The sequence below is a fragment of the Solanum lycopersicum genome, chromosome 6, assembly GCF_036512215.1.
Source record: "Solanum lycopersicum chromosome 6, SLM_r2.1".
Lineage (NCBI taxonomy): Eukaryota > Viridiplantae > Streptophyta > Magnoliopsida > Solanales > Solanaceae > Solanum > Solanum lycopersicum.
Window position 1 is genome coordinate 38,376,652 of NC_090805.1, and position 13,573 is coordinate 38,390,224.

Here is a 13,573-nt window from a genome sequence, read left to right on the forward strand (position 1 = left end):
AAGGAGGTCCTCATACATTTTTTTAGAATAAAATTCTGGGTGCTCCGAGCGCTAGAACCGTGGACTAATACAATAAAAAAATTGAGAAATTTGTGTAATTCTTAAAAAGGGCATGTATATGCGGAATAGGCGTGAAAAAATGAAGTGAGTATACGTGATTGTTCCCAACTCAACACGGAGTTCCTCATAAAGTTTTTTGAAAAATTAAATTGGGTGCTCCAGACACTAGATCCATGGGTCAATACACATGAAATATTGAAAGATTTATATGATTCCCAAAAAAGGGCCTGTAGATACGGATCTAGGCATAAAAAATGGTGTGAGTATACGTGATGTTTCTCCAACTATATATGTAGATTCTCATAAAGATTTTTTAGAAATAAAATTTGGGTGCTCCCGGCGCCAGATCCATAAGTTAATATACATTAAAAATTGAGAATTTTGCATGATTCCTAAATAGGGTCTGTAGATGATGAAATGGACGTGAAAAAATAGGTATGAGTATATGTGATGGTTACAAATATAATACAGAGGTCCTCATAATGTTTTTTAATAAATTTTTTTGGGTGCTTGTATGCCAGATCCATGGTCTAATAAACACGAAAAATTGAGAAATTTGCGCAATTCCTATAAAATGGGTTTGAGATGTGAAAATGATCTTGAAAAAATGGTGTGAGTATACCTGCTGATTCCTGGACTCAATAAGGAGGTCCTCATATTTTTTTTTGAATAAAATCGTTGGTGCTCTTGGCACCAGAATTGTGGGCTAATACACATGAAAAAATGAGAATTTTTGTGTGATTCCTTAAAATGGCTTGTAGATGCGAAAATGGTCATTAAATTTATAGAAAGTGAAGGTATATCACTGGTGGGTGCTCGCATATTTTTCTCTTTGTCATGTAACATGGTGGTTGGTCACATAATTTGCATTGTGAAATAATATAATCTATTGAAAATTGCTATTTAACTAACTATTGACCCATAATTTATGTATTTTAATAGTTTGTGACAAATGAATAATAAGCTTAAGCTAATTTTTATATATCTCATCCATAGGTTCTTCAAATAAGATTATCATCTTCCAAAAATAGAGGAACTATTATTAAACTAGTGTAATCAAAAACAATTTTTAAAAATATTTGTTCATAGAATTTCTATCGCAACTAATATATGAATAGTCAACAAAAGAATTTTTTTGCTAGGAATTGACTTATTTAAAAATTTAGGCTTGTTACATTTACAGACCATTTAATTTACATAAATTTTCTTTGGCATATTCAAATATAATAAAAATAGTGAAAACAATTCATATATTAGAGATGAGTAATGGATGGTTAGTCATTCTTTTTCCTGAAATGATTAGTGTAAAAAGAAATTTATACCTATATTAAAAATAAGTAATGAAGAGTTATTCATTCAATCTTTTTTGTAAAATGATTTTGTGAAATTATTTTATATTTAATCTTTGAATCGCATGTTAATAACATTAAGCTTTTAAAGTAATAATATGAAATAAAAAAGTAAACAAATAAAGAATTTTTTTCTATTTACAAAGTGTATCTAAATATGCATAATTTTTTTAATTAGACAATCATCGCCAATTTTTTTAACATTAGGCTGCCACTTGGCAACATGTGATACTTCTACCCTTACTTAATATAGAAGATTTTCATTTTAAGTAAATTCATCATTGTACTTGGGCGGATCTTTCTTTACAATGCATTTTTTTTGTCTTTCCTTAAATAATGAGCACTCCTCAATTACATCGATTCTGAACTACGTCCAACCAAATACTCTTGCCCTTTTCCTTTCTCTTTCAATTTTAGTGGAAACTCATTTTCTCTCCGGTGGACTAACATATGGCGGTGGGTGCTTATCGGAAGGACACCAACACTGTGCAGCTGGAAGTGATGTCGCCGGATCTTACTCCCGTCTTCGCGGAAATCCCTCTCAACGAATATGGTATCAAATAAGCTCTGTATCTTTTAAAATCCTATCGAGAAAGAAGAGACGATTTAAGATTTCAACATATTTTTTGCTCAATAGGGTGGATCTGTAGAAATTAGGGTTTTTACATTTATTCTTTAGTTAAGAATTTAATTTTTATGACTTGTAGAAACTGAGATTTATTCATATACTTTTTTAGTCAGAAACTTAATTCTTATGAGTTGTAGATACTGGGCTTTATTAGATCAGTCAAAAATTAAATTTTATGGCTTGTCGAAAATAGAGTTTGTTATTTGCCTTTTCAATTAAAAACTTAATTTGTATGCTTTTTGCTGTGGTTTGTGTAATATAGTTATGATAGGAATTGAGAATACTCACCAAGAATGTCTTGTATACTCATCAAGAAAGTCTTTGGTATTACTGAATTAAGTGGAGGAAATTAAAAAAAAAAGTTGTAGTATATGTTTGTAGTCCGCGTGAATAGGGAAAATCAATTTTTCGGGGCTCAATATTAGAGCTATTTTTGTAGCTTTTATACATTAGATGAACCTTTTGGTGTAAGGCCTTATTTAGTAGTGGTGAATCTATAGTATCTCATTGAGGATGATAGTCAGTGTAAAACTAGCTAAAAAGAGGAATTCCTGCATCATAAACAATTCACATCAGCCCCTGATGTCCTGCAAGATAGCTAGGAAATGATTTCGATCATAATTGGCAGATAATGATAAAAGACGATAGTCCAAGATAGTTCAAATTAGGGATAGGTAGTTAGAACTAGTGTTGAAGGGAGCATGAAGCGAAAAAAAATCAATAATGTCTTGCTTCACTTAAAGTGAAGCAACGTGTTTGCTTCCCCAAAGTGGAGCATACTTTATAAAGAAAGAAAGACTAGCACACACTTTAAAGAAAGACTAAAATAGACCTTGTACAATGACAATACATATAAGCAAATCTTTAATTTAAATGCTAATATATGTATGACAAAATTCTTCAAAATACAAGAAAAATCAATATTAAAATAGAGACTCTAGCAATCCAAGGGTGGATCTAGGGGTTTTTCCAGGGTGTGTGTATATATATATAATTCAATTATTTTATAATACGATTTTAGTATATAATTTATGTCAAACTATTATCTTCACTTGTGAATACAACTCAAATTTAACAAAGTTAATTAACTGCCTAAGTTAGATAACAAAAATCTATTATTATCTTTTTTTCTTTGTAGCATAACAGTAATTATATTAAAAGTAATGAAAAATATGTTTTAAAAAAATCAAAAGAAAGAGAGAGAGGGGTCTAGATCATGAAAAGCACTAAAAATGATTAATAAGTTTACAATCATAAATTTATATGCATATAAATATTTAGGAATTCTTTTAATACACATACAAAACCTTATTTTGTTATCTTAGGTTGATGCTAATATTTGTTGCACTTAATTTTACTAATTCTTATCTTGTTTGGTTTCAGTGTTAAATGATATTTGTTTGTGCTGATTTTCCCCTTTTTAGAAGCTCTAGGTAGTCCTTTCTATTATGACAGTGATGATGAATGGGGAATGATGAGATTGAGAAGCACAACTTGTATCGAAGCATCCTATGAACACTACCTCCGTACTGGGGTACTTAGTTTTTATATTCCTTTTGAGGTTGGTTCCATACGTAATACTGTATATATAGGTCTAATATATATACTGGTAAAATATCCAGGAAATTTTGTCCCATGAGTCCATACTTAGTGTAATCATGGGCATTGAGGATGTTGGAATGGTACCAGAAGATATGCTTCCTCCAAATGCTAGCAGTACATTGTATATAGAGGATTTGTCTGAGGACTGTACAACAAGAGAGGTGGCACGTATCCTTTTCTTGTGTGGAAATTAGCTTATTGTTTTATTTATGGCCCATTCTAGTTTTTCCCTTTACTTGAGTTTTTGCAGACATATTCCGCCATTTTGGAGGTTACAAAGAAGTTAGGCTCGTACCAGAACCATCAATATATGTAAGAATATATACGTTTCATATCATCATCTACTAATTAAAAATTCTGTCTACTGTTATTTTGGATTATCAACTTAATTAATTATATATGCAGCCTGGAGTCAATACCTTGATTCATTGCTTTGTTGATTTTGTGAGTCTGCTTCATGCAGCTGCTGCAATGGATGCCTTACAAGGTGAGCTTCACACTCTCTTCTTTCTACCTCATAATTATGAATGCTCAATTTATAATTAATCAGAGTACTAAACAAAATCAATGTTGTGTGAATATTCTTAAATTTTGTCTTTAAACTTTCGTACAAGTTGAAGGACATGTGGAAGCTGCTCTACATGCGCTTTTGGCTCGTCATTTCATGAATGCTTGACAGAAAATTGTCGGACAATTTGCTAGTGTACATCGATCTATGAAAGAGAAATTTGTTGGGATAACGGTGTAGTAAAACTAATCAAATCTTGCAGGTTATAAATTCGACCTTGATGAGCATGATTCAGGCAACTTAATGCTGCAATTTGCTGGCAATCCTAGTGTGACGTCAGCTGGAGGGGATTGTTGAAACTATGTGTATTTACAGGTACAAAACTTTGGTGCGCTTGACCCCTTTATTATCGATGACCATAACATACGGTTATACAAAGTTACTAAATTGTGGAACTATACTTTTGTGTAGGACTTGCCATGTTTGGAGAGCGACATCATGCTGCAAGCGTGTTTCTCTGATCATGTATATTAACTGTAGCTGGTGCTTAGCAGTTTGAAGATAATGTTGCTTGTCAGATCAAATATAATTGTTTAAATTTCTTTTTAAAATTCGCTACAACTTATGACATTATCAACTTGTGCTCTGTTGTTTAGTGTGTGATTGTTGTCATTCAGGTCAGGAGACTTTTTAATTGTAGAAATAAAATCCTTGGTGATGGTGATGGTTTGTAGATTTTTATTTGAAGTCTATGAAACCATTCTTAATGACCTCCGTTTACAGTCTCTAGTGAAAAACGTGACGACTTTTACCTCGCCATGAATGAAATACTTGAGGAAAAGAAAAAGAAGAAGAAAATACATAGTCCAAACTATCTATTTTTTCCCGTGCATCCTAATTCTGTATATCTAAATATAAATATTAGAAATAGAGCCGAAAGCAATGGGCTCTGTTGAATCTTCACGCAGCAACAAGCTAAAATTTCCCTCTTAACTCTCTTGTCGATCGATGGATATCAATCCGACTGACTTGAACGAAATAGCTAACTAACTTTTTGAAGAGCTTATGCCTGATTTCTGATTGAAGGTCTACAGCAGAGTTAGTGATTTACATACAAGAACATTTTGGCCTACCTGCAGAGAGCTGTGCTATTCGGATGAATTTTTCTCTCTTGCTCTCTTTTTCTGGTGTTGATTAATTTCGTCAATAGTTTTTCAAAGTACAGTAATAGTTACTTATGCCTACAGGGAGCACATTCTTTTTGAACTACTATAAATCTAGTTTAAGTAAATGTTTTTTTTTTCTTTTAATAATTGTCGATATATAAATCTATATAGTAGTTTATATAAAAATTGCGTGCAAAAGAATTTTTTTTGCTAGAAATTTGGCGTATTTAAAAATTACATTTGTTACGTTAACAAATTATTCTTTTGCATAAATGTTCTTTTAAGTGAGATCCAAATATATCAAAAATCCATACATCGTAGATGAACAATAAATGTAGAGTTAGTTATCCATTGAAACTTTTTCCTAAAATGATTCGTGGACAATATCTAATCTTTAATTTTTGAATCTCGTACAAATAACATGATGCTAAAAGTAATAATATGAAATAAGAAAATAGACAAATAAATAAAAACTTCCTTCTATCACAAGATGGCTTTTGAGAAATATTTTTTGGGTGATCTGGACATCAAATTTCTGTGCTAATACTCCCAAAAATTTGAGGAATTTGTGTGATTCCGAAAAGAGGACCTTTTGATGCAGAAATAGGCGTGAAAAATAGTACGACTATACGTGATGGTTCCCCAACACAATACAGAGGTCCTTACGAAGTTTCTCGAGAAAAGTTTTTTTGAATGCTCTGGAGACCAAATTAATGGGCTAATATACACGAAAATTTGAGGAATTTGCGCGATTCCTAAAAAAGGGACCATATATGTGGAAATGGATATTAAAAATGGTGTTAGCACACATGATGATTCCCCAACTCAATACGAAGGTCCTCATAAATTTTTTTGGTGCTCCAGGCGCCTTTATCCATGGGCTTATACACACAAAAAAAAATAAGAAATTTGCACGATTCCTAAAAAAATGGTATGTATATGCGAAAATGGACGTGAAAAAATAATGTGACTATATGTGATGGTTCCCCATTTCAATACAGAGGTTCTCATTAGGTTTTTTGAGAAAATCTTTTTGAGTGCTCCGAGCGTCACATCCATGTGCTAAATACACACGAAAATTGAAAAATTTGCGCGATTTCTAAAAAAGCCCTGTAGATATGAAAATGTGGATGAAAAAATAGTTTGTGTGTATGTGATGGTTCGACAACATAATACGGAGGTCCTCATAAAGCATTTTGAGAAAAGAATTGGGTTCTTTAGACGCCAGATTCATGGGCTAATATACACGAAAAATTGAGCAATCTACGTGATTTATATAAAAAGGGCATGTAAACAAGGAAATGGCGTGAAAGCTAGTGTACGTATACGTGATGTTTCTCCAACTCAATATGGAGGTCCTCATAAATATCTTTAAGAAAAAAGTTTTGGGTACTCCAGGCGCCAGATACATGGACTAATACATACAAAAGCTTGAGGAATTGTATGATTTCTAAAAGAGGGTTGATATATGCCGAAATGGGTGTATAAAATGGTGTGAATATAATGATGTTTCCCCAACTCAAAATATTTTTTGAGAATAAATTTGGGGTGCTCAATTCGGTTGATCCATGGGCTAAAACTCACAAAAAATTGAACAATTTGTCTGATCCTTTAAAAAAGATCTGTAGATGCAAAAATAGGCGTAAAATAAATGGTGTGCGTATACGTGATGATTCCCCAACTTAATACAGAGGTCCTTATAAAGTTTTTGGAGAAAAAAGTTTAGGTCCTTAGAAAGCTAGATCCATGCACTAATAAAAACGAAAGATTAAGGAATTTGCACAATTAAAACAAAAAGGACATGTAAATAATGAAATGTGCGTGAAAAATGGTATGAGTATACATGATAGTTCATTAACTCAATACAAAGGTTCTCATAAAGTTTTGTGAGAAAAATGTTTGGGTGCTCCAATCGCCATATCCATGAGCTAATACATACAAAAAAAAAAATTGCGCAGTTCATAAAAACGGCCTATAGATGTGGAAATGGGCATCAAAAAAATGGTGTGAATATACGTGATGGTTTCCGAACTCAATATAGAGGTTCTCAACTCCTCATAATGGTTATTTATAAGAAAATTAGGGGTGCTCTGGGCGGTTAAATAATAGGCTAATACACACAAAAAAAATTGAGGAATTTGTGCCATTTCTAAAAAAAGCGTCTAGATGCGGAAATAGGCAAAAAAAAATGTGTGAAAATATGTGATGGTTCGCCAACTCAATACAAAGATTCTCATAATTTTTTTGAGAAAAAGAATTAAGTGATAGGGTTGCAAAATCCATAGGCTAATACACACTAAAAGTTGAGGAATTTGTGTGATTCCTAAAATAGGGTCTGTAGATGCGAAAATAGACATTAAAAAATGTTGTGAGTATACACGAAAAATAGAGGGATTTACGCAATTCTTAAAAAAGGGCATATAGATATGAAATTTGGCGTGATAAAAATGATGTGAGTATACGTGATTGTTCCTCAACTCAATATAGAGCTCCTCGTAAGTTTTTTTTTGAAAATAAATTTTGGGTGTTACATGCTCCTTGGGCTAATTAATACATACGAAAAATAAAGGAATTTGCGCGATACTATTGTGAATGTGGAAATGGATGTGAAAATATGGTGTGAGTTTACAATATTGTCACCTACTTCAATACGGAGGTCCTCAAAAAAATTTGAGGATAAAATTTTGGGTGGTCCGAATTCCAGATTTATGAGCTAATACACACAAAAAATTAAAGAATTTGTGCAATTCCAAGAAGAGGTCTAGAAAATGCGAGAATAGGCTTGAAAAAAGGTTATGGATATACGTGATAGTTCCCAAACCCAATATGTAGGTCTTGATAAAGTGTTTTCAGAAACAAATTTGGGTGCTCCAGTCGCCAGATCAATGGCTAGTACACACAAAAACCGAGGAATTTGCGCCATTCCTAAAAAGGGTAGGTAATTGTGGAAATGGATTCGAAAAAAAATGATGTGAGTATATATATGATGGTTTCCCAACTCAATACGGAGTCATCATAAATTATTTTGAGAAAAAAAAATATAGGGTGTGTCGGGAGTCAAACTATGGGCTATTAAACACAAAAAATTTAGGAATTTGTGTGATTCCTTAAAACAACCTCTAGATACGGAAATGAGTATGAGTATATCTGATGGTTTTCCAACTCAATACGGAGGTCCCCATAAAGCTTTTTGAGAAAAATAATTTTGGTGGGCTGTAGATCTAAATAATACATGTTTTGTCCAGAGGCCACTCTTTAGCCCAGCGTGGTTGAACATATATCATCATCCGCATATGACTACTGCTAAGATAGTTTTAACTGAACCTATGCTAAAACTAACAACATTCAATCTTTTTTGTAAAATAATTTTGTGAAATTATTTTATTTTTAATCTTTGAACCGCATGGTAATAACATTAAGCTAAAAGTAATAATATGAAATAAAAAAGTAAAAAAATAGAGAATTTTTTTCTATTTACAATGTGTATCTAAATATGCATAATCTTTTAATTAGACAATCATCGCCAATTTTTTTAACATTAGGCTGCCACTTGGCAACATGTGATACTTCTACCTTTACTTAATATAGAAGATTTTCATTTTAAGTAAATTCATCATTGTACTTGGGCAGATCTTTCTTTACAATGCATATTTTTGTCTTTCCTTAAATAATGAGCACTCCTCAATTACATCGATTCTTAACTAAGCCCAACCAAATACTCTTGCCCTTTTCCTTTCTCTTTCAATTTTAGTGGAAACTCATTTTCTCTCCGGTGGACTAACATATGGCGGTGGGTGCTTACCGGAAGGACACCAACACTGTGCAGCTGGAAGTGATGTCGCCGGATCTTACTCCCGTCTTCGCAGAAATCCCTCTTAACGAATACGGTATCAAATAAACTCTGTATCTTTTAAAATCCTATCGAGAGACAATTTAAGATTTCAACATATTTTTTGCTCAATAGGGTGGATCTGTAGAAATTAGGGTTTTTACATTTATTTTTTAGTTAAGAATTTAATTTTTATGACTTGTAGAAACTGAGATTTATTCATATACTTTTTTAGTCAGAAACTTAATTCTTATGAGTTGTAGATACTGGGGTTTATTAGATCAGTCAAAAATTAAATTTTATGGCTTGTCGAAAATACAGTTTGTTATTTGCCTTTTCAATTAAAAACTTAATTTGTATGCTTTTTGCTGTGGTTTGTGTAATATAGTTATGATAGGAATTGAGAATACTCACCAAGAATGTCTTGTATACTCATCAAGAAAGTCTTTGGTATTACTGAATTAAGTGGAGGAAATTAAAAAAAAAAGTTGTAGTATATGTTTGTAGTCCGCGTGAATAGGGAAAATCAATTTTTCGGGGCTCAATATTAGAGCTATTTTTGTAGCTTTTATACATTAGATGAACCTTTTGGTGTAAGGCCTTATTTAGTAGTGGTGAATCTATAGTATCTCATTGAGGCTGATAGTCAGTGTAAAACTAGCTAAAAAGAGGAATTCCTGCATCATAAACAATTCACATCAGCCCCTGATGTCCTGCAAGATAGCTAGGAAATGATTTCGATCATAATTGGCAGATAATGATAAAAGACGATAGTCCAAGATAGTTCAAATTAGGGATAGGTAGTTAGAACTAGTGTTGAAGGGAGCATGAAGCGAAAAAAAAATCAACAATGTCTTGCTTCACTTTGAGTGAAGCAACGTGTTTGCTTCCCCAAAGTGGAGCATACTTTATAAAGAAAGAAAGACTAGCACACACTTTAAAGAAAGACTAAAATAGACCTTGTACAATGACAATACATATAAGCAAATCTTTAATTTAAATGCTAATATATGTATGACAAAATTCTTCAAAATACAAGAAAAATCAATATTAAAATAGAGACTCTAGCAATCCAAGGGTGGATCTAGGGGTTTTTCCAGGGTGTGTGTGTATATATATAATTCAATTATTTTATAATTCGATTTTAGTATATAATTTATGTCAAACTATTATCTTCACTTGTGAATACAACTCAAATTTAACAAAGTTAATTAACTACCTAAGTTAGATAACAAAAATCTATTATTATCTTTTTTTCTTTGTAGCATAACAGTAATTATATTAAAAGTAATGAAAAATATGTTTTAAAAAAATCAAAAGAAAGAGAGAGAGGGGTCTAGATCATGAAAAGCACTAAAAATGATTAATAAGTTTACAATCATAAATTTATATGCATATAAATATTTAGGAATTCTTTTAATACACATACAAAACCTTATTTGGTTATCTTAGGTTGATGCTAATATTTGTTGCACTTAATTTTACTAATTCTTATCTTGTTTGGTTTCAGTGTTAAATGATATTTGTTTGTGCTGATTTTCCCCTTTTTAGAAGCTCTAGGTAGTCCTTTCTATTATGACAGTGATGATGAATGGGGAATGATGAGATTGAGAAGCACAACTTGTATCGAAGCATCCTATGAACACTACCTCCGTACTGGGGTACTTAGTTTTTATATTCCTTTTGAGGTTGGTTCCATACGTAATACTGTATATATAGGTCTAATATATATACTGGTAAAATATCCAGGAAATTTTGTCCCATGAGTCCATACTTAGTGTAATCATGGGCATTGAGGATGTTGGAATGGTACCAGAAGATATGCTTCCTCCAAATGCTAGCAGTACATTGTATGTAGAGGGTTTGTCTGAGGACTGTACAACAAGAGAGGTGGCACCTATCCTTTTCTTGTGTGGAAATTAGCTTATTGTTTTATTTATGGCCCATTCTAGTTTTTCCCTTTACTTGAGTTTTTGCAGACATATTCCGCCATTTTGGAGGTTACAAAGAAGTTAGGCTCGTACCAGAACCATCAATATATGTAGGAATATATACGTCTCATATCATCATCTACTAATTAAAAATTCTGTCTACTGTTATTTTGGATTATCAACTTAATTAATTATATATGCAGCCTGGAGTCAATACCTTGATTCATTGCTTTGTTGATTTTGTGAGTCCGCTTCATGCAGCTGCTGCAATGGATGCCTTACAAGGTGAGCTTCACACTCTCTTCTTTCTACCTCATAATTATGAATGCTCAATTTATAATTAATCAGAGTACTAAACAAAATCAATGTTGTGTGAATATTCTTAAATTTTGGTCTTTAAACTTTCGTACAAGTTGAAGGACATGTGGAAGCTGCTCTACATGCGCTTTTGGCTCGTCATTTCATGAATGCTTGACAGAAAATTGTCGGGCAATTTGCTTGTGTACATCGATCTATGAAAGAGAAATTTGTTGGGATAACGGTGTAGTAAAACTAATCAAATCTTGCAGGTTATAAATTCGACCTTGATGAGCATGATTCAGGCAACTTAATGCTGCAATTTGCTGGCAATCCTAGTGTGACGTCAGCTGGAGGGGATTGTTGAAACTATGTGTATTTACAGGTACAAAACTTTGGTGCGCTTGACCCCTTTATTATCGATGACCATAACATACGGTTATACAAAGTTACTAAATTGTGGAACTATACTTTTGTGTAGGACTTGCCATGTTTGGAGAGCGACATCATGCTGCAAGCGTGTTTCTCTGATCATGTATATTAACTGTAGCTGGTGCTTAGCAGTTTGAAGATAATGTTGCTTGTCAGATCAAATATAATTGTTTAAATTTCTTTTTAAAATTCGCTACAACTTATGACATTATCAACTTGTGCTCTGTTGTTTAGTGTGTGATTGTTGTCATTCAGGTCAGGAGACTTTTTAATTGTAGAAATAAAATCCTTGGTGATGGTGATGGTTTGTAGATTTTTATTTGAAGTCTATGAAACCATTCTTAATGACCTCCGTTTACAGTCTCTAGTGAAAAACGTGACGACTTTTACCTCGCCATGAATGAAATACTTGAGGAAAAGAAAAAGAAGAAGAAAATACATAGTCCAAACTATCTATTTTTTCCCGTGCATCCTAATTCTGTATATCTAAATATAAATATTAGAAATAGAGCCGAAAGCAATGGGCTCTGTTGAATCTTCACGCAGCAACAAGCTAAAATTTCCCTCTTAACTCTCTTGTCGATCGATGGATATCAATCCGACTGACTTGAACGAAATAGCTAACTAACTTTTTGAAGAGCTTATGCCTGATTTCTGATTGAAGGTCTACAGCAGAGTTAGTGATTTACATACAAGAACATTTTGGCCTACCTGCAGAGAGCTGTGCTATTCGGATGAATTTTTCTCTCTTGCTCTCTTTTTCTGGTGTTGATTAATTTCGTCAATAGTTTTTCAAAGTACAGTAATAGTTACTTATGCCTACAGGGAGCACATTCTTTTTGAACTACTATAAATCTAGTTTAAGTAAATGTTTTTTTTTTCTTTTAATAATTGTCGATATATAAATCTATATAGTAGTTTATATAAAAATTGCGTGCAAAAGAATTTTTTTTGCTAGAAATTTGGCGTATTTAAAAATTACATTTGTTACGTTAACAAATTATTCTTTTGCATAAATGTTCTTTTAAGTGAGATCCAAATATATCAAAAATCCATACATCGTAGATGAACAATAAATGTAGAGTTATCCATTGAAACTTTTTCCTAAAATGATTCGTCGACATTATCTTATCTTTAATTTTTGAATCTCGTACAAATAGCATGATGCTAAAAGTAATAATGAAAATAGACAAATAAATAAAAACTTCCTTCTATCTCATGATGGCTTTTGAGAAATATTTTTTGGGTGATTTGGACATCAAATTCCTGTGCTAATACTCCCAAAAATTTGAGGAATTTGTGTGATTCCGAAAAGAGGACCTTTTGATGCAGAAATAGGCGTGAAAAATAGTACGACTATACGTGATGGTTCCCCAACACAATACAGAGGTCCTTACAAAGTTTCTCGAGAAAAGTTTTTTTGGATGCTCTGGAGACCAAATTAATGGGCTAATATACACGAAAATTTGAGGAATTTGCGCGATTCCTAAAAAAGGGACCATATATGTGGAAATGGATATTAAAAATGGTGTTAGCACACATGATGATTCCCCAACTCAATACGAAGGTCCTCATAAATTTTTTTGGTGCTCCAGGCGCCTTTATCCATGGGCTTATACACACAAAAAAAATAAGAAATTTGCACGATTCCTAAAAAAATGGTATGTATATGCGAAAATGGACGTGCTAAAAATAACGTGTCTATATGTGATGGTTCCCCATATCAATACAGAGGTTCTCATAAAGTTCTTTGAGAAAATCTTTTTGAGTG

At 32.5% G+C, this 13,573-nt stretch overlaps 2 protein-coding genes across 3 annotated transcripts; both read left to right on the forward strand.

Moving 5' to 3' along the window:
- Positions 1-1,761: 1,761 nt before the first annotated feature.
- On the forward strand, positions 1,762-4,917 carry LOC138349149 (RNA-binding protein 1-like). The gene is made up of 7 exons (XM_069299230.1): positions 1,762-1,962; positions 3,462-3,571; positions 3,660-3,807; positions 3,890-3,951; positions 4,045-4,126; positions 4,410-4,522; positions 4,619-4,917. Exons 1-6 carry the CDS (start codon positions 1,860-1,862, stop codon positions 4,502-4,504), a joined length of 600 nt encoding a protein of 199 aa, XP_069155331.1. The 5' UTR covers positions 1,762-1,859; the 3' UTR covers positions 4,505-4,522; positions 4,619-4,917.
- A 4,049-nt stretch (positions 4,918-8,966) lies between these two features.
- Positions 8,967-12,150, forward strand: LOC138349150 (uncharacterized). Of its 2 annotated transcripts, none has more exons than XM_069299232.1 (6): positions 8,967-9,200; positions 10,703-10,803; positions 10,892-11,183; positions 11,277-11,358; positions 11,643-11,755; positions 11,852-12,150. In XM_069299232.1, exons 1-3 carry the CDS (start codon positions 9,098-9,100, stop codon positions 11,063-11,065), a joined length of 378 nt encoding a protein of 125 aa, XP_069155333.1. In that variant the 5' UTR covers positions 8,967-9,097; the 3' UTR covers positions 11,066-11,183; positions 11,277-11,358; positions 11,643-11,755; positions 11,852-12,150. The 2 variants fall into 2 exon arrangements, with proteins under 2 accessions (XP_069155333.1, XP_069155332.1); XM_069299231.1 differs by having other exon boundaries at positions 8,968-9,200; positions 10,694-10,803.
- Positions 12,151-13,573: the final 1,423 nt, after the last annotated feature.

Coding starts and splice junctions, on each gene's coding strand:
- LOC138349149 (XM_069299230.1), top strand. CDS start 1,860: ATGGCGGTGGGTGCTTATCGGAAGGACACCAACACTGTGCAGCTGGAA. Junction 3,572..3,659: donor AACACTACCTCCGTACTGGG/GTACTTAGTTTT, acceptor TAAAATATCCAG/GAAATTTTGTCCCATGAGTC. Junction 3,952..4,044: donor TACCAGAACCATCAATATAT/GTAAGAATATAT, acceptor TTATATATGCAG/CCTGGAGTCAATACCTTGAT.
- LOC138349150 (XM_069299231.1), top strand. CDS start 9,098: ATGGCGGTGGGTGCTTACCGGAAGGACACCAACACTGTGCAGCTGGAA. Junction 9,201..10,693: donor AATCCCTCTTAACGAATACG/GTATCAAATAAA, acceptor TCCCCTTTTTAG/AAGCTCTAGGTAGTCCTTTC. Junction 10,804..10,891: donor AACACTACCTCCGTACTGGG/GTACTTAGTTTT, acceptor TAAAATATCCAG/GAAATTTTGTCCCATGAGTC.